General features: G+C 35.1%; 2 protein-coding genes across 3 annotated transcripts in view; one reads left to right on the top strand and one right to left on the bottom strand.

Moving 5' to 3' along the window:
- RTN1 (reticulon 1) overlaps nucleotides 1–22,926 on the bottom strand; it is a 411,168-nt gene that overhangs the window by 306,910 nt on the left and 81,332 nt on the right. For both annotated transcript variants that reach the window (XM_067734448.1, XM_067734437.1), the window contains one exon: nucleotides 15,752–15,802. In XM_067734448.1, the coding sequence (XP_067590549.1) occupies nucleotides 15,752–15,794 (43 nt within the window). In that variant the 5' untranslated portion in view covers nucleotides 15,795–15,802. The remainder of the gene's footprint in view (nucleotides 1–15,751; nucleotides 15,803–22,926) is intronic.
- LRRC9 (leucine rich repeat containing 9) overlaps nucleotides 1–22,926 on the top strand; it is a 112,223-nt gene that overhangs the window by 35,797 nt on the left and 53,500 nt on the right. The window contains exons 11-17 of the mRNA XM_067734490.1: nucleotides 639–815; nucleotides 1,146–1,263; nucleotides 4,853–4,985; nucleotides 7,089–7,211; nucleotides 7,828–7,943; nucleotides 12,722–12,934; nucleotides 17,860–17,979. Coding sequence (XP_067590591.1) covers nucleotides 639–815; nucleotides 1,146–1,263; nucleotides 4,853–4,985; nucleotides 7,089–7,211; nucleotides 7,828–7,943; nucleotides 12,722–12,934; nucleotides 17,860–17,979 — 1,000 coding nt within the window. The remainder of the gene's footprint in view (nucleotides 1–638; nucleotides 816–1,145; nucleotides 1,264–4,852; nucleotides 4,986–7,088; nucleotides 7,212–7,827; nucleotides 7,944–12,721; nucleotides 12,935–17,859; nucleotides 17,980–22,926) is intronic.

The following is a 22,926-nucleotide window of genomic DNA, read 5'->3' as shown; positions in this document are numbered from 1 at the left end:
CATATACAAGTGAACACAGCAAGCAGGTAGTTGGATGTTCAAGAGTAGGTATATCCAGCTAAGTGGGGTAAGGGTAAAGCCTGAAAATAAAATGTTGGAATATACTAGTATAATAAATATATATGTATATGTATTTATATATATATATATATAAATAATATATTTAAAATATGTATTCCCAAAGGACCAGGTGAAATCACCTAGGGATAGAGTTTATGGAAACAAGAGGAGAGCCAAAGACTGATTGCTGGGGCAATCCAACATTTAGAAGTCTGTCAGAGGAAAGAGAAGCAGCAAAGAAAAACATGAAAGAGCAGCCAGTAAGATGAAAGCCAGAAGCATGTAGTTTTACTGAAGCCAAAAAATGAAGTGTTTCAATAAAGGAGGATTGCTCCATATCTTTTAGTCAGAACAAATATATAATAATTAATGAAAGAACTATTATTTTATGTTTCAAAGTTTAGTGCCTCTTTTACTGATTGAATAAGAACCAAATCAGAGCTATACTATATGACCATTTATCTTTAGCAAAAAAAATATATATATATTAGCTATTACTTTTTTCATATGTAACTTTGTGTTCTCAACATTTTAAGGAAAATCTCTTTTCTTTGCATATATTTTGTATTCCCATATAGGTTTAATTCCTGCTATGAATTAATTCTATCACGTTTTTGTACATGGGACTTCAGAACGTATGGTATTACAGGAGTGAAAGTAAAACGTGTCATCAAGGTTAACAACCGTATTCTGAGACTAAAATTTGAAGAGAAATTCCAAAAGTTTTTGGACAATGAAGATATGCATGATTCAGAGTAAGAAGTTAACTTCCATAAGGAACATTTTTACAACAGTCTGATTTTATTTTGTAAAAGAAAGTCTTTCTGTTTTAAAAGTTTACAATGTTGAAAATATCCTTGTCAGTAAATAGTTCCTTTTCATGCATCTTCCTTGACTAGGATGACCTCATAGTTTATCCACATTGGAGCTCTTTTTGAGACTGAGGAGGAGTGCAAGTTTAATAATGACACTGGAACATCCAGCGTAAATGGGAAATATCCTGGGCAAGGCATATGGTCACTTATCTACAGCTAGGCTTTTCTGAAATCAATTCTAAAACTTTTTTTGTCTTAATTATTCTTAAGGAGCTATCGACAGATGCTGGAATGCCTTTTTTATGTTTTTGATCCTGAAGTTACAGTGAAGAAAAAGCATCTGCTACAAATACTTGAAAAAGGATTCAAAGACAGTGAAACGAGCAAGGTAACATAAAATGTCATTCAGAATAATGCTTTCTTCCTAATGGATAAAACTTTGCCACTGATTAAGCGTGGTTTGATTCTCAATGCTTTCATTCATGTTAAAGCAAACTTACACTGTTTCACAAAAAAGCTTAGTGCTATCATGGAAAGTACAATTCCTCAGTATCCCAGGGGGATTGGTTCCAGGACCTCCCACAAATACCGAAATCCAAGGATGCTCAAGTCCCTTATATGAAATGGCATACTATTGGCATGTAACCTATGCACATCCTTTTGTATACTTTAAATCATCTCTAGATTACTTGTAATACCTAATACAATGTAAATGCTGTGTAAATAGTTGTAAGTACAATGTAAATTCTATGTAAATAGTTGTGGAAGCAGGGCAAATTCAAGTTTTGCTTTTTGGAACTTTCCAGAATTCTTTTTTAAAAATATTTTCAATCTACAGTTGGTTGAATCATGAATTACTTTATCTTCATTATTATCTATTTAATCTTTCTAGGCAGCTTATATTTTATATTGTGATCCTTTTGTGGATGATTTTGAAATCCACTTCTTTAATCCGTTTTAAACTCATCGAGGTCTTCTCCATCTTGAAAAAATTCATTCAGTTAACACTGCTGTGCTTTCTATCATCCTATTTTTCTCTTTACTTTTACTGCCACCATTTCTTTATTCTCTATTTCATTTTCCCCACCTTGATACTGATATTGCTTTATCCTTGGTCACTCCTGAGCTCCAAAATATCCAATCAACCTTTCTCGGTCCTCCACCCATTTGACGAGGCAGCTGTAGCACACTGGTATAGAGCAGTGTTTCCTAATCCTTTTCTCATCATGGCACGCATAAAATCAAAGTATTGCTGTATTTGAATCCTGGCTTTCCTACTCACCAGCTGGGTGACTTCACCTCTCTGTGCCTGTTTCATCCATTCTGTAAAGTGAAGATAATAATAGTATCTTCTTAACAGAATGGTTAGGATTTAGTGAGATATGTGCAAAAAGGTTCTTGGATACTTGTTCATAGCATCATTATTCACAATAGCCAAAAAGTAGGAGCAACCCAAATGTCCATTAACTGATGAATGGATAAATAAAATGTGGTATATACATACAAGAGAATATTATTCAGTCATAAGAAGAAATCAAATTCTGATACATGCAGATACATCAGATACATTCTGATACAACATGGATGAACCTTGAAAACATTACGTTAAATAAAAGAAGCCAGACACAAAGGGACAAATACTGTACGATTCCACTTACATAAGATATCTAGAATAGGCAAATTGGTAGAGACAGAAAGTAGAATAGAGGTTACCAGGGGATGGGGAGGATAGAGGGACAGAGAGTTATTGTTTAATGAGTATACAGGTTCAATTTGGGATGACGTTCTGGAAATGGATAGTGGTGATGGTTGTACAACATCGTGAATGTACTTAATGCCAATGAATTGTACACTTTAAAATGGTTAAAATGGTAGCTTTTAACCTTATGTGTTTTTTTTACCACAATAAAAAAAAAATCACAATAAAGCTTTCCAACCTCTTGGTGGAGAATAAATTGGAGGGAGTAGAAGCAATGACAGGGCCACTATACGGGGGAGGTCCTACAGCAGCTCAGGCCAGAGATGATGGTAGCTTCAGCAGGGTGGTATAGTGAGAGTGCCCTCACTGTACTTTCTGGAAGAGAAGTAGGAAGGAGGTGAAGAATTGAGGAAGGTGAGTGAAGTGCTCAGGGTCATATCAGAGAACTCTGAACCATCATGGGCACAAAGGGTAGAGGAAGGATGGGGCTATTTCTGTGTGTTTTCTGCCTGCCAGACACTGTGCTAGCACTTTATCCCCTGCATCTCCTAAAGGAGATACAATATCTCTAATCCTTCCAGCAGTGCTCTACACTGCTCTGTCCAATATAGTAGGCACCACCCACATGTGACTACTGAGCATTTGAAATGTGACTGGTCAGAATTAAGGTGTGCTAAAAGTTTAAGACATATAATACCAGTTTTTGAAGACTTAGTACAGAAAAAAAGACTATAATTTCTTATATTGATTACATATTAAAATGATAATATTTGCGAAATATTAGATTTAAAATATATTATTAAAATTTACCAAAAACGTTCTTAGACCAGTTTCTGGCACATAGAAAATTTTTTATTAAATTCACCATTATTGCTGAAACATTTGATTATGAGACTGACACGCAGCCTTCTGTGCTAAGGAGGCAGGTTATTGCTAAAACATTTGATACTTTTGATTGCTCTTTCCATTTTGAAACTCTCCTTTAGCATCCATACACTATTGTTATCCTCACATTTTTCTGATTGTCCCATCTTTGTTTCCTTTTCTTTCCCCGTCTTGCCTCTAAACAAGAAAATACCAGAAGGTTAAAGTTTACTATTCTGCCCTTCTTTCTCCACACACCATCAATTACTCTCATTGTTAAGATCTTAGAAATGGGGCAAGATAATTGGCTAGAAAAATCACTGGGTAGCACAAAGCTCAGATAAGCTAAATTTCTATGTTATGTTGTGCACACAATGAGTAAAGATTGATATTTATGTTCTGCATCATTTAAGAGACGGGATCTGATTAAAAAGATATGCTGTGTAAGCAGCTGAGAAGGAGGATTTGGCTTAGTGTGGCAGTGTCTGGTCCAGGCAGAGAGCCATGCACATAGCCTCTATCTAATGGATATTTAGTGATGTTCATGGGAAATCTGAGATTATAATTACTAGAATGTGGAATTTGTGATCAGATGAGCCACATTTTAGTATTTATTTTTCTAAATCTCTTTGAATAACAGGTTTCAATAAGAAAATAGGCAATTCAGCATTTATATAAAAGATATATTTTAGATAATTTGGCTACTAATATTAAGCTAGTAATAATTTCAAAACTCCAAGAAGTGACAAGGAGGAGTAGACCTGAGTCCAAGTCATGACTTTGCCAATTTCTGCTTCAGTCCTTGGATAGATCATATAAACTCTCTTAGGTTTTTTTTTTTTTTACTGTTAAAAATAGAGATTTTTGTTTGTTTTAGAGCTGCTTTCACAGCAAGTAATATGAATATTTCTGATAAAACACTTTTAAAGAAGTAACTCTAATCACAATGCAAACTAAAATTTCCATGCATTAGCACAATGAGATGTATTTGGAAAATAATGTAGATTATTAGACCAATTATTAGACTTTTATTTATTTAAATAAGAATCTTCAGTGTAATTTCCCACAGAATTTTCTTTTTGGAATTTGCACAGTTGCTAGTGGAGTATCCTTGAAAACGTGCAAAACTATAGCTCCTGCACCACACAGAGTGGTCAGTTTTGACTCTGGCTGGTTTTACAGGAACAAATGTTGTTCTGTATTACTTTTCATAAATCTATTTGCATATAAATTTAAAATATATAAATGGTTTTATAGAATGAAGTTGCACCTGAAGGTTATCTACTTCTTTTCAGTGAGTCTGACCTGCAGTTTCCTTGTACAGACACATAAACATAAAATGATAAACCATCTTACTAAAGTTGAAGTATTGCCAATCTTGTAAAAATACTCATACTTTGTTTTTTCTTTACAGCTGCCTCTCAGAAAAGAAGCTGTTATTCTTGCTAACAGCCTAAGTATATGTGAGTGTCCCAGAATTGAATTTCTACAGCAAAAGTACAAGAATGAGAAGAAAAACTCTCTTGAGCATGAGCTCTTCAGACATGGTAATACAAGTATGCAGTGTTTCTGAACTTTTAAGTTCTAAGTATTCAAATTCACTAATTATTTGCATAATATTTTTGATACTTGGTTTTATCAACCTGGGAGGTTTTCTGAAACCCATTTTATTTAGTGTTTACCAGTGTAGTGATACATGACTTTCTGATTATTATTACTTTAGTCAGGTTGTCAACAAATATTTACTGAGTGATTATTATCAGCAACATCAATAGGATGAGACTCATTCGTTAATCATATTTAATCCATCTTATATGAAATAAACACTTTTCATAATCTGCTTTTGTTCATTAAGTTGTGTCCTAAAAATAAACTTAACATATTTATGTACATGTTATACACAAACACACACACACAATCACCATACAAACCCCAAATTCATAGGAAAGAGAAAAGAGAACTTGGCCTATTTATATGATAATCATTATATAAAGCACTCAGGAAGACAGGCCTTATTTGTCCTTAATTATCAAAATATAAGATGATAAGAAAATCTGGTTATATATCTAAAGTTGGCTAAAGACAAATTGTGAAGTGTGTGGATTGCTTTAAAGTTGCCTTATAGAAGATAAATGTTTGGTATTTTAATTTAGTCACAGTTATTAGTACTTTATTTGCATCTTGAATATATGTAAATAAAAGTACATGAGTCAGTTTGTAGGACACTTCTGGGAGAGGTTCCCAGGTACCCACAGACTGGAGACAAAGACCAGCTCATCATGTCCTCTCCTGCCCCACCCTCTTCCACTTTTCATTCTTCAGTTCCACCAGTATTTATTGAATGCTTACTGGGTATTAGGCACTTGGTTGGTGATAGGGGTTTAGTCAATACAGACTAGACAGTTTCTCCGTTATGGTGCTTACAAATAATAATATCCAAATAATTGTAAAATTACAATTATAATAAGAGCTACAAAGATGAAGTATTAATGCATAGTACCAAAGAATGTAAAATAAACAGAATTGATCAGGTCAGGGAGTAAGGGACATCTATTCTTTGGTCTCAACTATTCAACCTTCTAAGGACTGGGTAGTCAGAAATTTGGTTAACTGAATTCTATAAAAGTAATATTCTAGGTTCCAGACTCTAGCTCTGTTAAGATGATGCATGCTGAACTAAATTATGTGTGTTTTGCAGTCTTTCATTCAGTTAATAATAATCAGAAAATTAAGCAGATTACTGAATCTAGAAAGAACTCCTATTTGAAAAAACCACTTGCTTTTTTTCTCATCCTTCTCCATTCTCATTTAAGAAATATCCATTATAGGGACTTCCCTGGCAGTCCAGTTGTTAATACTTCACCTTCCATTGCAGAGGGTGCTGGTTCCATCCCTGGCCGGGGAGCTGAGATCCCACATGCCTTGTGGCCAACAAACCAAAGCATAAAACAGAAGCAATATTGTAACAAATTCAATAAAGACTTTAACAATAGTCCACATCAAAAAAAATCTTTAAAATAAAAAGAAATATCCATGATGTTTTTCTTGATCCTTCTGGAATATTCTTTCTAAAACAATTAGGTTCTCCCAATTTACATTTCATAACTTGTACATAGTTTTAAAAAGTCATCTGAATACTTTATGCATAGTAATTAGAAGTTGTTTCATAGGATTCAGTGACTCCTAGAGATCCTTAGGATTTAGTGAATTTCAAGGTTCCTTAATAGCTAAAGGGAAGAGAAATGTGCATCCATTCAGTAGACATATATTGAGTGCCTCTTGTGATCTAAGCTATGTGCTGATGATACAGAGATGAATTTTTACCCAGTTAACAAGAACAACAAGTTTCTTAAATTAATTCATAAAAATATTGATAAATATTGTCTTCTTTCCTTCTTCCTTCTCTGTAAAGCTTTGCTTGATATAATCACAGGAATTCTCTTTTATAAACATTTTATTTATGCAACAAATATTTATTGAGCTTCTATTTTGGATCAAGCAGTGTGCTGTGTGCTTTACGGTGGCAGACAAGATAGCCAGGATCTCTACCTTTACAAAATATACAGTCAAGTCTGGGGCCAATAAGGAAGATGATATGGGAAAATTATTCAAATGAATTAGTGTTAAAACATTTTGTTTTTTCACACTAGGCATCCTCCTGATTACAAAGGTTTTCCTTGGCCAGAGTGTTCAGGCTCATGATCAGGACTCCATCAGTCAAGCCAACTACCCAATGATTAATTCAGTATTCATTCCTCGAAAATATTTACTAAGTATGTCTGCGATGAAGATAAATCTTTTTTCATCTTTCTGAATACAAAATGTTTTCATTTAATACAGATGCTTACAGTTTAACCTCTACCTAACAAAACTTATTAACTTTTTTATAAAAACCTGTTCCTAGCTACTAATGAACTTCTATATTTCTATTTTCTATTTCAGTGACATTTATATATGTGTGCGTGTAGATATTTTATTTTGTAAAAGTTTGTTTTATGTTTTATATACACAGATATATATATATTTGTATAATATATTATATGTATTTCAAAAAATAGAACCTACCCAACTTTTAACAACAAAAAAGTAATATATTTGTCAAAAACTATATGGCTAAACATTGAATAGAAAAGTGAAAAAGTATGAAAAGGGAAAGGAGATGAATATAACTAAACCCTACTAGTCTGTGTAGTGAAAGGGTGACTAGTATTTATAGAATTAAGAAATTGTCTACAGTGGTGGGAAGATATAAGAGAAAAAAACCTCAATGACATAATATTTGGAACTTACTGAGTTTGTTGTTTATTAATCTATGTAAGGGTGAAAAATATTAAATATCATTTTGAAGAGTGTTTGTTTTGCTTGTTTTTGTTTTTTATTTTACCCTAGATTCTATCATGGGACAAAGAAACTGTGATTGCAGCATTCGGCAGTACAAGTGGTTTGTCTTTGATCATGACCTTGTTTTGCCTGAATACATCGTAGAATTTGAGTATATTACAGTGGTATGAATTCATTTTTTAAAAATTTTCTTTATTTTTTTGGCTGCGGTGGGTCTTAGTTGCAGCACGCGGAATCATCGTTGAGGCATGCAGGATCTTTCGTTGTGGCACACAGGCTTCTCTCTGTGTGGCACATGGGCTCCGGGCACGAGGGCTCTGTAGCTGTGGTACGTGGGCTTAGTTGCCCCAGGCATGTGGGATCTCCGTTCCCCGACCAGGGATCGAACCCACGTCCCCAGCATTCTATGTTATGGAGACGGCTTCTTTCCTTGAACCGCATTGAACCAACCTCTGCTAGTTTCAAACTTTTCTTCTGCAGTTTCCTCACCTCTCTCAGCCTTCATAGAATTGAAGAGAGTTAGGGCCTTGCTCTGGATTAGGCTTTGGCTTAAGGGAATGTTGTGGCTGGTTTGATCTTCTGTCCAGAGCACTAAATATTTTGCCATATCAGTAATAAGCCTGTTTCACTTTCTTATCATTCATGTGTTCACTGGAATAGTACTTTTAATTTTCTTCAAGAACTTTTCCTTTGCATCCACAGCTTGGCTAACTATTTGGAGCAGGCGGCCTAGCTCTCAGCCTATCTCAGCGTTCAGCATGCCTCCTCACTAGACTTAGTCATTTCTAGCTTTTGATTTAAAATGAGAGGTATGTGACTCGTCCTTTCACGCGAACACTTAGAGGCCATTGTAAGCTTACTAACTGGCCTTATTTATTCATTTATTTATTTTTGCGGTACGCAGGCCTCCGCACTGCTGTGGCCTCTCCGTTGCGGAGCTCAGGCTCCGGACGCACAGGCTCAGCGGCCATGGCTCACGGGCCCATCCGCTCCACGGCATGTGGGATCTTCGCGGAACGGAGCACGAACCCGTGTCGTCTGCATCGGCAGGCGGACTCTCAAACCACTGCGCCACGTAGGAAGCCCCTAACTGGCCTTATTTTAAGACTGTCTTGTCTCAGGTAATAGAGAGACCCAAAGAGAGGGAGAGAGACAGGGAAATGGCTGGTCAGTGGAGTAGTCAGAACACACACAACATTTATTAAGTTCACCATCTTATATGAGCATGGTTTGTGGCACTCCAAAACAATTACAAGAGTAACATCACAGATCACAGATCACCATAACATATATAATAATAATGAAAAAGTTTGAAATATTATGAGAATTACCAAATGTAACACAGAGACATGAAGTGAGCAAAGGCTGTTGGAAAAATAGCACCGATAGACTTGCTTGATGTCTTCAATTTGTAAAAAATGGCAATAAACCAAAACACAATAAAACAAGGTATGCCTATGTATAAATATAATATGATTATTCTTTAAAGGACTTAATTTTCAAAACAAATCATTATGACACCTAAATATTTTATCATGCAAATATATTACATGAGTAATATATAACTGTAGTCTCACTGGAAAAGATTCAAACTGTATTGAAGAATATAGAATAAACATGAAAATCTGCTTTCACCTCAATCCCACCACCACTCCCTTTCCTGAAGGCATCCACTGTTAATAGCTTTGTGGGTTTGCTTTCAACCTTTTTTTCTGTGCATTTACACATATGACAACATATACCATTTTACGTAGTAGAGTCAAGTTCTAAGTATTCTGTAAATTTTTTGCCTTTAACAATATGTTTTGGACAAATTTCACTTCAGTACACATAGGTCTATACTTCAGTCTTTTGGTGACTTCATACTATTCAGTAATACTCTGATTTATTTGACTGTTCCCCTGTTGATGAAACATAGGTTGTCTCCAATTTTATTACTACTTAAAACAATATTTCAGTGAGTATCATTGCAGATGCATCTTCCATACAAATATGGAAGTTTTTCTGCAGCACATATTTGTAGAAGAATTGGCTAGTCAAAGGATATATGGATATATGTGTTTTAATTTTGATAGATTTTGCCAGTACTCTTTACAGAAGTTGAACCATTTTATAAATTTCCAACAGTGTGTGACAGTACTTGTTTCTTTACATCTTTACCAACACAGGTGTTATCAATCTTTTTGTTTATATCTTATGGCCAAAGAAAAGATATTTTATCCTTTCATGTGCTTATAGATTATTTACAGTTTTATGAATCACCTGTTATATCCTTTGATCATTTTCTATTGGACTCTATCTTTTTCATATTGATTGGAAAAATCTTTATATGCATTCTAGATGTTAATCCTTTATCTTTTATATATATGCAAATGTTTTCTGTCACTTGTATTTTCATTTTATTTGTAGCAAAAAAAGTATTTGTCATTTTCATTTGTAATTTACAAGTTAATTTTTAAGAGATCAGATCTCTCCATCTTTTACATTATGGATTCTGAATTTTCTGTCTCACTTCATAAGGCTTATATAAATATTCTCCTTTATTTTCTTCCAATACTAATATAGGTTGTTCTAAAAATTTTAGCCTTTTTTTTTTTTTGGCTGTGTTGGGTCTTAGTTGCAGTACACGGAATCTTCGTTGAGGCACGTGGGATCTTTTGTTGCAGCACACAGGCTCTTCTTTTGTTGCGGTGTGCGGGCTTCTCACTAGTTGTGGTGTGTGGGTTTTCTCTTCTCTAGTTGTGGTGTGCAGGTTTTCTCTTCTCTAGTTGTGGCGTGCGGGTTTTCTCTTCTCTAGTTGTGGTGCGCGGGCTTCAGGGAGCATGGGCTCTGTAGTTGTGGCAGGTGGCTCTCTAGTTGAGGTGCCCAGGCTCAGTAGTTGTGGTGCACGGGCTTACCTGGCCCCACGGCATGTGGGATCTTAGTTCCCCGACCAGGGATCAAACCCACTTCCCCTGCACTGGAAGGCAGATTCTTTACCACTGGACCACGAGGGAAGTACCTAAAACTTTTAGCTTTTTAATTCTATCTAGAAATTGTTTTATTCTGTGTGAGGTTGGGGAGGTCAAATAATTTTATCCTTAAAAATGGACCAAGCATCATCTTTTTTAATCTATTTTGAAATATTAGCTATCATTAAAATTATTTTCATATATAAGTGGTCTATTTATAGATCCTTCTATTTCTGTTCCATTGATCTCTCTGTCTAATCTTGGACACCTACCACATTATTTTGGTTATTACAACCTGATGATATGTTTTGATATGTGATAGGGCAAATTCTCTTCCCCTGTCCCCACTTATGTATATTTTTTTAATTCTTGGCTATTCTTGAACATTTTCCTTTCCAAATAAAATTTAGAAACAGTTTGTTAAGTTCTATTTAAAAGTCCTATTAGGATTTGATTGTGATTGTATTGAATTTAAATTTAATTTGGGGCAAACTGACTACTTTGTAGTATTGGGCCCCTCATCCAGGAACATGATAAGTTATTCCATTTACTCAAGTCCTCTCCAACATTTTCCTTTATATACGTCTTAAACATTTCTTGTTAAGTATAGTTCTGGGCATTTATATTTTATATTGTTATGAAGCAGATTGTATCAGTCAAATATGCTTTCAGCAAAAGACACAGAAATCCAAACAAACAGAAAACAGAATAACTGAAATAACAAGAAGTAGTGAGGCCAAGTCCCTGGCTGTTGTGACTGACTTCAGTGATGTCGGCAAAGACCTCCATCATCCTTCTGCTTTGCCACTTCATGAACTCTTTTAATCGGAATATTCAGTTCTTTCATCACCTCTGGGAAGTTTCTTTCTCTTAATTCCTTGATCATTTCTTCTCTTCCATTCTCTGTTAAGCCCTCTGGAACCTCTGTTTGTTAAACATTGGACATTCTGAACTGATCCTGCATGTATTTTAATTTTTTTTCTCTTGTATTTACATTTCTGTTTTTAAATTCTGTGCTCTGGAAGATGTCCTCAATATTAGCTTCCACTTGCTAATTTGATTTGCTGTCATATCCATTTGCTTTCTCAGAACGTTTATTGAATATTTTCTATTTCACTAATTGTTTTTACTTTGACTTCAAAGCATTTACCCTATTCTTTTCTGTAGCAGCCTATTCTTTTATAGATGCTTTGTTCTCCCAGATTTTAAAAAATTCTCTTATGGGGACTTCCCTGGTGGTCCAGTGAGTAAGACTCCATGCTCCCAACACAGGAGGCCCAGGTTCGATCCCTGGTTGGGGAACTAGATCCCCCATGCCTGCTGCAACTGAGAGTTTGTGTGCCGCAACTAAAAATCCCGCATGCCGCAATGAAGATCCCGCATGCTGCAACTAGGACCCGGTGCAGCCAAAATAAATAAATAAATATAAAATGAAAAAGTAAAAAAAAAATTCTCTTATGGACCATTTTGGTTTTTTCTAGACCCATTTCTGTTTGTTCATGTTGTTTTTGCCCATTCATCCACAGTTCTTATGATAATTACTTAGTTGCCTGATAATTACCTAGAGCATCCTCCTGCTATTTTACTTGTTCACTCTGAACGTCAAGTTTCTTGGGATCTGCTCTTTGAAGTGGTTATCTCCTGCGCATATTTTGGCTGCAGGTTACATTTCTGCTCCTATTTTTCTGTCAGTTCAGTCCCTTCTGATTTATATCTCACAATTTTTAGTCTTTCGTTGGTACCCTCTCCACTGTTATAAAATATTTTTAACTTGTCTTTTGCTAGTTTTAGGGAATTTTCAGCAGGAGGACACACCCATTCTTAGCCCACAGTTTTAATCTACTCTCATAGATTTCCTAATGTGATACTCATCATAGATATTACTATATAACAGGAACAAAAGTTAATTCATCTTTCCTACATAGCCTATTTCTTTTTCAAAATGATAAATACAGCAACCAAATTTTCAACATTTTTAATAAATTTTTTAGGTCAAGGCTCACTCTTTATTTTCTGCATTCAACAATGTTATCCTAGAAGAGAGCAAAAAAAATTCAGAAGGATCAGTATTGTCCCAGGATTTGAAATTTGATGATGAAGTTATAAAAATGGATCCCAGGATCAAGCCCAGACCAAAACTTACTCGCTTGGATGATAAAACAATACTTTCCCTTGCCAAGACTAGCATTTACAGTCATATTGTGGTGAGTATTAAAATTTGGGGACATGAACCTTGAATTTGGTCAGAATCTATCGCATGAAATCTAAAGATATTAAACCACCTATCTGATGATGCCAGGCAGCATGCTGTCCATGCCAGGCATGCTTAAAAGTGCCCAGCCCTTTTCTTCTACTGATCAGTGTTGTCCAGTAGTAATATAATATGAACCACATATGTAATTTTGAATTTTCTATTAGCCACATTTTTAAAGATTTTTAAAATTAAAAGGTAAGATTAATTTTAATAATATATTATAGTTAACTCAATATATCCCGAATATTATCATTTCAACATACAGGCAATATGAAGATTCATTAACAGATAGTTTCATGCTAAGTCTCTGAAACCTGGAGCATATTTTACACTCACAGTACATCTCAGTTCACAGTTCAAGTGCTCAATAGCCCCACGTGGCTAGGGGCTATCATAGAGGACAGTGGAGGTCTAGAGGTAGCCTTGTAATTTGCAAGGAATTTCATTCCTGAATAACAAATAAACTCTCTTTAACTGATTAAGATAGTAAGTTTCAAAACAGTTTCCAGGACCAATCAACATAGAATACAGGAGTTTTATCTTTACAAAATTAATCAACAGAATTTGAGTAACTTATTGAAGCAACTTACTTTACACTGAGGAAATTCTATTGAGATATTAAGCCTCCCTCTATATCTTGACTCTCAATCTGTCCATTTCAAATCTGCTACCATTCTGTCCAAACTCCCTTTATCTCCGACCTAGACTACTTCCATAGGGCTACTACACAACTCCAGGAGGCACCATGCACATTGTATTCTGTTAATGTGCTCTTTGGATGCCATTCACTATATAACTTGACTATAACTCAATACAAGGTGTGTGTGTCTGTGTGTTGGGGGCTGGGGAGGTACATGCCTACTAGAGCTATGCAAAAGAGGCCTTGTCCTGCTTCCGCTTTAAGGCCACAACCCATTCTCCATGTTGAAGCGAGAGGAGTCTTTTCAAATAGCAAGTCTGATTTGTCACCCCTCACTACTCCTATTTGAAATGCTCAAATGATTTTCCATTGTTTTAAAAATAAAACCAGAGTCCTTAATATGGCCTATAAGGTTTTGCATGACCTGGTTCCTGGCCTGTCTATCCACACTCTTCTCATATTACCCTCCCTTTAGCAATCTGTGCTCAGCCTCCTTCTTGTTTTTTAATGTACCCTGTTTGCAGCCACACAGAGCCTCTGCACTTGTACTGTACTCCTGCACTGTACTCCTGCATGGAATGTTCTCCCCTGACCCCGTTTCTCCTAGTTAACTCCCACACATATTTTTGATCTATACTTTAGCATTAAATCCTCTTACCTCTAGGTCTAGTTAAGAATCTAAGTAAGATTCCTTTGTCATATGCCTTCCTAAACTATAAATTCCACAAGGGCAGAGATTAGGCTGTTCTTAGTCATTTATATTCCCAGCATGAGGGCAAAAATATAAGATTGTACAGTGTACATTGAACAAAAGGGCCACACCTAAGGGGCAACTTTCAAATAAGAGTAGTATATTTACTATAACAATTTTTTGATGACTGTTGGTAAAATTTCTTTTACTAACAAAATCAGCCTATTGTAACAATTTTCTAAAAGCTGGAAAATAAAGGCATCTTGAGGTAAGGATGCCTTTTTCTAATTTACTCATAAACACTGAGTGGACTAGCATCAACTCTGCCATTATCTAGCACAATACCTAGCACACATGAGATACTCATTAGTTACTTGTTTTAAAACAGAATGTCTTGAGTGGTTCTTAACAAAGAAAGTGGGTTGTTTACTTGAACCTGCAGAAGTAGTAAACAAATTGATATTAACTGATAAATTGATAAGAATACTTAAGAAGACAAATTATTCTTACATGACGCTATATTTCTATGCATGCACTGAAAGCTAAGGTACAGATAAAAATTCTGAAATGATTTTTATCTTGAAAGTCAATTACTTTGCTCCATCGTTACATTTCTAAATCCATTGTTTATGATGACAGTTTTTTCTCAAGTGATTGTGTGAAACAGAAAGTAAAAAATATTTTTTAAAATAATAAGTGAGGTCAACAGTTTTCAGTCTGCTTCTAAAAATATTTGAAACACTTTTTTAAGAAAGTTTATGGGATTGCGTTGGTTAAACTGTGTTAGCATCATCCACCAAATCTTCAAGTCTAGGAGACTGTCGTTACCTTAGAGGATTATTATTAGAGAGGAAAGAAAACTTCATAACATGATGGCAATATCACCACCTTTATCATAAGTGTGCAGTATACTTATTACAGGAGCAGTCTTCCAGCTGACAGCATGGAAAAATTGTTTCTGAACTATATTGTCAAGATTTCATATTTGAGTAATGAATTCTTGATAATAAAGCTTCAGTAATGAAAGGTTTAATAAATGAATGCGCTCTGATTGGACTGAGCTTATAGAACATGTATTCCTATAGATTTAAAGGGATTAAATAAAAGTTTAAAAAAAAAACAGCACCAGAAGGTAGGTCTTTTTTATTATCTTTGGTTTGTGATAAGAAACAGAGGAGAGTTAAGACTTCAGAACACCTTGGGCAGCTTGTGACCTCCACCTGACTGTATTAATTTGGTCAACACGCATAACATAAGAATGGAGGGGCTTTTTCATATTAAATTTGCCTATATTGCTTAAAAGCCAGCAAATTTTCTAGGGTTTCCAGTAAGAATACTAGATATACTAGATAGAAGAAGGATATTTAGATATCACACCCTTTGTTCTCCCTTCTTTGTGCCGTTACTGTAAGAGAAACTGAGGGGAGGGTACATACCTCTTATTTTCTTTTCAGTTATCCCCACCAGGTCGAGTTTCATGAAGACATCTATAAAAATAAATAAAATATGTAGAAATAAAAAACCCAGAGTAACATAATTTTATATTCTCTTACAGCACAATTAAATAGTGAAACTTAGAGTTGTCAGTTATGTCTGGCTTTTGTACTGGTTTACTCATTTAGCATTTACTGAAATTTGCTGTATTTTAGGCAATGAAATAAGTATTGGGGGTTCAATGAATAAGTTATTTTCCCTGCCCCAAGGATATTATTTCAGTGGAGGAGACAGATATGGAAACAAATACAGGAAGTTTGGAGTTGCTGGGAGAGGTCCACAGAAAGAGGTGGGTTTTTTGTGGATTTTTGAAGGATATGAGAGATTTCATTGTTTTTGTCTTCCAAGCAGAGGAAATACTTTATCTGTAAGCACGTGGTTTTGAAAGATCCTGGTGTCTTCAGGGAACACTGAGGAATTCAGTGTGACTAGAACATAGGGTGTGTGACAGTGGAAGTATAGGTGTAGGTTGGAATACAAAGAAGATACATGAGGCTGTGGATGGAAGAGTAAGAGGTTATAGCCACATCGGGATGGATTTCAGAAGGCAAATTTACAAGTTTACATTCTTTTGTTTAGGGAATAGGCTCTCTGTTTTTAAAGACCCTAACTTTGATAGCTTGTGTTTAGATTTAACTGTGGTCAGACTGGTGGTATAGAAATCCAGTAGAAACTATTGTAGTAGTCCAAAGGACAAATAATAGTCTGAACTAAGGCACTGTAGTGGTGATGGTATGGAGCGGTTGATTTAAGAAACATTTCTAGAATCAAATGTATATAGAAAAGAGGGGAAATGGATGATCAACAATATCTGTTAGATGGTGAAACTCTTAATCAGGATTGAAAATATGGACTGCCAAGCAGATAAGAGAAGATGATGAATTCAATTGTGAACATGTTAAGTGTAAGTTAGCTGTAGAATCTGTCATGTGTGACCTGTAAACTAGTCTGCATAAATTGGCCCTTCTTAATTTTAGCAAAGTTTTGATAACTATTTGACATTCAATTGTTTCTCCCTGCCAGGAATTTAGTTATGTCCACAGTATAATAGGGTATAAGATGGTGGTGGTAAGTGAAGAGGGTTGGGAGGTAGATACCTGATTTTATCATGATACCCATTTGTTGTGAATAAGGTGGTCAATTATATTGACATTTTCTTGTGCCACTATTTATTTTGTAGACTATGCATAAATCTTCATTTGATACCATTAACAATGGTATAGTTTAAAGAGAAAAATTATGTAGACATCAGGGTTTCCCCTAAATATAAAAATATAGTAACATTCTTTTTTTTTTTTTTTTTTTTTTGTGGTACGCGGGCCTCTCACTGTTGTGGCTTCTCCCGTTGCGGAGCACAGGCTCCGGACGCGCCGGCTCAGCGGCCATGGCTCACGGGCCCAGCTGCTCCACGGCATGTGGGATCTTCCCAGACCGGGGCACAAACCCGTGTCCGCTGCATCGGCAGGCGGACTCTCAACCACTGCGCCACCAGGGAAGCCCATAACATTCATTTTTATACAGCCCAGGATCAAATGGGCAGGGAAAATCTGGGCCAAATTCTGATGTAGAAACTGTCTTAGACACTCTCCCAATTCCTTCTTTGATGTTGTGTCTCCCACTTTAACACCCTCAGCCTTTCTTCCTTAGTCCAGTGCCCTCATATGGTTTCCTGTAATCAGGATGTATCCTTGCCATCCTTTTTCTTGCGAGGCGACCTAGCCAATACCCAAAATCTTTAGGGCCTACACTGTTCACTAGCCTGAGAAATAGGTCTGCCCTAATGAATATCACAACAAAATATTTAGCCATTTTCTAAAAAGAATTTCATGCCGATTATTGATAAACTTAGAGCAAGTGGAAGATCAAATTAATCAAGAACCAGATGCAATGCTGCTATTAGAAACTATACCTTTTAAAATCATATTATAAAATCAGACTATACTTTCAAAATTATATTTTTTTCTCATTGGCTCTCTCTTAATGTTATTTAAATAGCTATAATTAGGATATAATCTGTCTTGTTTTTTATTTACATTTTATTTTACTTCAGAGTCTGAATCTACATGGAAACAGCTTGAGTAAATTGAGAGATCTCTCCAAGTTAACAGGACTTCGAAAACTTAATATCAGCTTTAATGAATTTACTTGTTTAGATGATATATACCACCTGGTAAGAACTGTCTTTTTGAAATTATTTAAGTAAAATAAAATTATTAATTTAATGAATAAATTATTTTTGTAATTTAGACCTCATATATACCATATTAACAGCCCAATTCAGGAACAAAACATACATAAACTATATATATAGTATGTTACTTTCTCTAAAATAGGCCTTAGATTTAGATTCTGTTTACAAACCAAATATACACCTGTGGCCATATCTGATTTCTAACTACTTGAAAATAAATGTAAAATTACTCCAGACCTGTTTTTAAAATGGCATTTATAAAGTGTCATTTCCAATTTCTTCTGCTCTTTTTTTCTCACTCTTTTTTTTTCTCCTTATTGTGAGTCTTTATTTCTTCTTCACTTTCTAGTTTACCACTTCACAACTAATGTTGTCAAGTCTTCCCATCTGTTCATTATCCATATGGTTAGTTCTCTTTCTCTCTGCCTTGTCCTTTCTACCCTCATCACACACATAGATCTTGTTTGATTTGTGTTTGCCTTCTTATAAATCAAGGACAAATACAGTAATACACATGTACACCCACATATGGATCTTATCTGGCTTCTGTTTTCCCTGTTATATGTCATATAACAAAAATAATTACATATGGGTTCCAGAACTCCAACCCAGCATCCCCTGTTTCCATAGGTCCCAAGTCACTGACATACATTTTCAGAATATATCATCATTCTCAGGTCTTGCTCATTCTCTATCTCCTTGCAACCATGTCAAGGCCCTTGTACTGCTACTTCTGCGACTGTGGTGAGAGTTGCTGCTTTGCTTATTGGCCTTAGATTTTAGTATTAAACCCTCTTCCTTTTTTCTTTTACTAAGCCAAAGTCCTTTTTTTTAAATTGAGGTAACATTGGTTTATGACATTATATAAGTTTATAAAAGTGTGTACAATATTATATTTCAACTTCTGTATATACTACAGTGCTCTCACCACCAAAAGTTTAGTTTCTATGTATCACCATACAGTTGACCACCTTTACCCATTTTGCCCTCCCTCCACCCTACTTCCCCTCTGGTAATCACTACTGTGTTCCTTTTTCCACCCTACTTCCCCTCTGGTAATCACTACTGTGTTCCTTTTATCTATATGTTTGTTTTTATTTAGTTTGGTTTGTTCATTTATTTTGGTTTTTTTACTCCACATACAAGTGATATCATACAGTATTTGTCTTTGTCTGACTTATTTCACTTAGCATAATACCCTCCAAGTCCATCCATGTTGTTGAAAATGGCAAGATTTCATCGTTTTTATGTCTGAGTAATATTCCATTGTATATATGTACCACATCTTCTTTATCCATTCATCTGTTGATGGACAATTGGGTTGCTTCCATATCTTGGCAATTGTAAATAATGATGCTATGAACATAGGGGTGCATATTTTGAATTAGTGTTTTTTGTACTCTTCAGATAAATAGAAGTAGAAAAGCTGGATCATATGGTGGTTCTATTCTTAATTTTTGAGGAATCTCCATACTGTTTTTCATAGTGGCTGCACCAATTTACATTCTCACCAACAGTGTATGAGGGTTTACTTTTCTCCACATCCTCTTTTTAATTCTTGCCTTTTTGATAATAGCTATTCTAATAGGCATGAGGTGATATCTCGTGGTTTTGATTTGTGTTCCCCTAATAATTAGTGATGAACATCTTTTCATGCACCTGTTGGCCATCTGTATGTCTTCTTTGGAAAAAGCTCCTGTGCCCATTTTTAAAATTGGGTTGTTTGGGGTTTTTTTGTTGTTGAGGTGAATGAGTTTTTTAATATATTTTGGATATCAGCCCCTTATCAGATATATGATTTGCAAATATCTTCTCCAATTCAGTAGGTTGTCCTTTCATTTTGTTGATGGTTTCCTTTGCTGTACAGAAGCTTTATAGTTTGGTGTAGTCCCATTTGTTTATTTTTGCTTTTGTTTAGGAGACATATCTAGAAAGACATTGCTAAGACTGACATAAAAGAGCATACTGCCTATATTTCTTCTAGGAATTTTAATGGTGTTGTGAAACTGGACGGCCACATGCAAAATGGATTAAGGACTTAACTGCAAGGCCAAAGTCCTTTTTAATAGAATTCCCTTGGGTTTGGTATGCAACTGAGGAAAGAAGGTAGTTTAATAGAGGTCCCAGGACTATATATAAATTTTGGGCATTTTTGTTTAATTTTCTTCTAATGATTTGCTTGCAGTTCCAAAGGTTATAACAAGCATTATAATTTTGCTTAGGCACAGATTTAAAGACTAAACTCTTAAGTCATGCAAGGTGAGTGAGCTTAGCCAGCTGCCCAGCATGTATTTGCAATGTAGCTTTGTTGTTCTTTAATACAAAGATTTCTTTCATCATCATAGCCTCACAGCCTGCTTATTGGATGACTATTACCACAGTTATTTTACAAGTAAGGGAACTGGACAAATTTTATGCCCAAGTGGTATTTTCAAATTTTAGAACTAGTAAAGGTAGCTAGCTAGATATAGACCCCTCAGACATTAAGAATCCAGTGTATAAACATGTCTCTAAAAATGACTGTAAGGATCTTCGGATGTTCAGAGAGAGGAGATACTGTATGTAAAATAAAACACAGATACTGAAAACTACATACTACAAACAAGTGGTTTAGTAAATTATTATAAGGTGAACATGCTTGTTAACTAGCGTCCAGGTCAAGAAATAAAACTTTGCCACCTACAGCATAAACCCCTTCTATATGCCCCATTCCTTCAAGAAATCATTATCCTGACTGCTAATAGTTATCCTCTCCCTGCTCTTTTCCCCCTATAGTTCCATCACCCCAAATGTGTATCCCTAGCACAGAAATTTGGTTTTCCCTTTTTTTTTTTAATGTACTGTATTTTTAAAGTCTCTCTTAAGTTTCCCTTCTATCCCCTTCTGCTCCCCACTGTTTATCTGTAGAAATACTTGGACCTTCAAAACCAGAGTTTACCACAGTCCAGACCCTGCCAATTTGCTTACCTATGATACACCCTACATGCCCTCCACCCTCCAGATTTTCTACAAATTGGCAACTGGATCCAGAGATTGGATCAGACTCTGGTTCCATTCCTCTGGCGAGACTACAGGGACACATAATGTCTAGTTGTCTCACTTTTCTGATTCTAGGAGCCATTATTAATGCCTGTATCTTTTAATTCATTGGAGATTACAAAATAGCAACATTCTTATTCTAGAATTTCTTTTTCATTTATTAATTGGAACACTTTTACATAGAGACGTTTCCCCTTATCTATTATTTGGATACCCAGTAGGACTATTCATATAGAAAATGCAGAATAGATGTTTATTTGCTTTTATTTACCAACTTTGAAGATAATGAATTAGTTCCTTACGAATTCCCGAAGATAAGCAATACTTTTTTAGTTTTAATATCATTAGGAATGCAAGGACTTAAACATATTTGATGATATTCAATTTACTGCAATTACTATCATGATTGAAGCTCAAATTTTCTCATCCTTAGCCAGTGGAAGCATCATAAGGTTAGCTCCTTTTGCCATGACCCTAGTAGTCTGTGATAGCTTCTTTGCCACCTGGTATGAAAGATGTTCCATACACATTTTATGTATTTTTCTGTTGCAGACATGGGATCAACTATTTCTTCAAGGAGCCCTGGTTTCTTTTAGGGAAGTGGTATTTAAGGGCCACAATCTGGGTTGGTCATTGTTTCTAGGTCTTTCCATTGGACAGAATTTGTTGTGGGGGAGGGGTGTGTGTGTGTGTGTGTGTGTGTGTGTGTGTGTGTGTGTGGTATATGTGCAAGTAAAACTAACCTCATGAATTTATATTGATGCTTCCAATTCGAATTTAAGACTGCAAATCATTTAACTTAACCTTTCTCTGTTACTTACATCTATATCTTTTTTTCCCACACCAATAATCCTGATTCTCAGGGATACAAGGTGATAGAATTAGGATATTTAATAATCACTCATTTGTTTTATCCCCTATTACACACACAAAAGTCTCAGAATGATAGCGCTAATACTCTCATCAACATGTTACTGGAAAGATTTTTTTAAAATTTTGTGTATGTTCTTTTCATTCTTCTCTATTTTAAAAAATAATTAAAATTATCATACTATATCTACTTTGTTAGAGCATGTAGCCCTTACATTCTGTACACTCTCCCTTTTAGTTCATTGGTAATTGTGTATTTAATTCTTATCACCAGTTCTTAGGGTGGTATCAAACATTTTGATTGTCTGAAAAATATTCTATTATAGATTCCTCAGGAAGGGCTTATGGAAACAGTATCCCTTCGGTTACTGAATGTTGATAATAATTTATCTATGTCCTTTATACTTGAAAGGCAGTTTTGTTAGATATAAAATCCTTGGCTCACAATTTCTTTTCTTGGGCATCTTAAATGTTATTTCATTTTCTTCTGGCATAAAGTGTTGCGGTAGAAAAGTCTGATGAGAATGTATAATTTTTTCCCTTGTAAGTCACAGGCTTCGTTGTTCCGGGTCAATATTTCGGATTCACAGTATGCTTTTCCAAAATGTAGATTAAAATCATTTTTTCTTTTATTTTTTTGAACTGGAGGTTTTTAGCAATTTTTCTGTTTCCTTTCTTTGGTTCTCTTCTTTAGGAACTCCCATTATCCATATGTTGAATCTTTACCTATCTTCACTATTTGTCACTTTCTCTTGAGTCCTTTTTATCTCTCCATTTAGATTTTAAATTGATTTGATTTTTTAAATTTTCATCTTTTTCACCTTCTATTTATCTTAAGGCATTATTTGTTGTGTTTACGTCTTTTGTCTTTGACTAGTTTAATCTTCATTTCTGAAATGCTTTTATTATTTTATTTCGAATTCTTTTCTGGGTTCTTTCATCTCATTTCTGAGTTTTTCTAATCCAGATTTATGTTGTTATTTTGTATCTTGTATCATTCTTAAATCTTTTTGCTTT

This window comes from Pseudorca crassidens, chromosome 1, assembly GCF_039906515.1.
Source record: "Pseudorca crassidens isolate mPseCra1 chromosome 1, mPseCra1.hap1, whole genome shotgun sequence".
Lineage (NCBI taxonomy): Eukaryota > Metazoa > Chordata > Mammalia > Artiodactyla > Delphinidae > Pseudorca > Pseudorca crassidens.
This window is presented reverse-complemented; position numbering and strand designations above follow the sequence as displayed.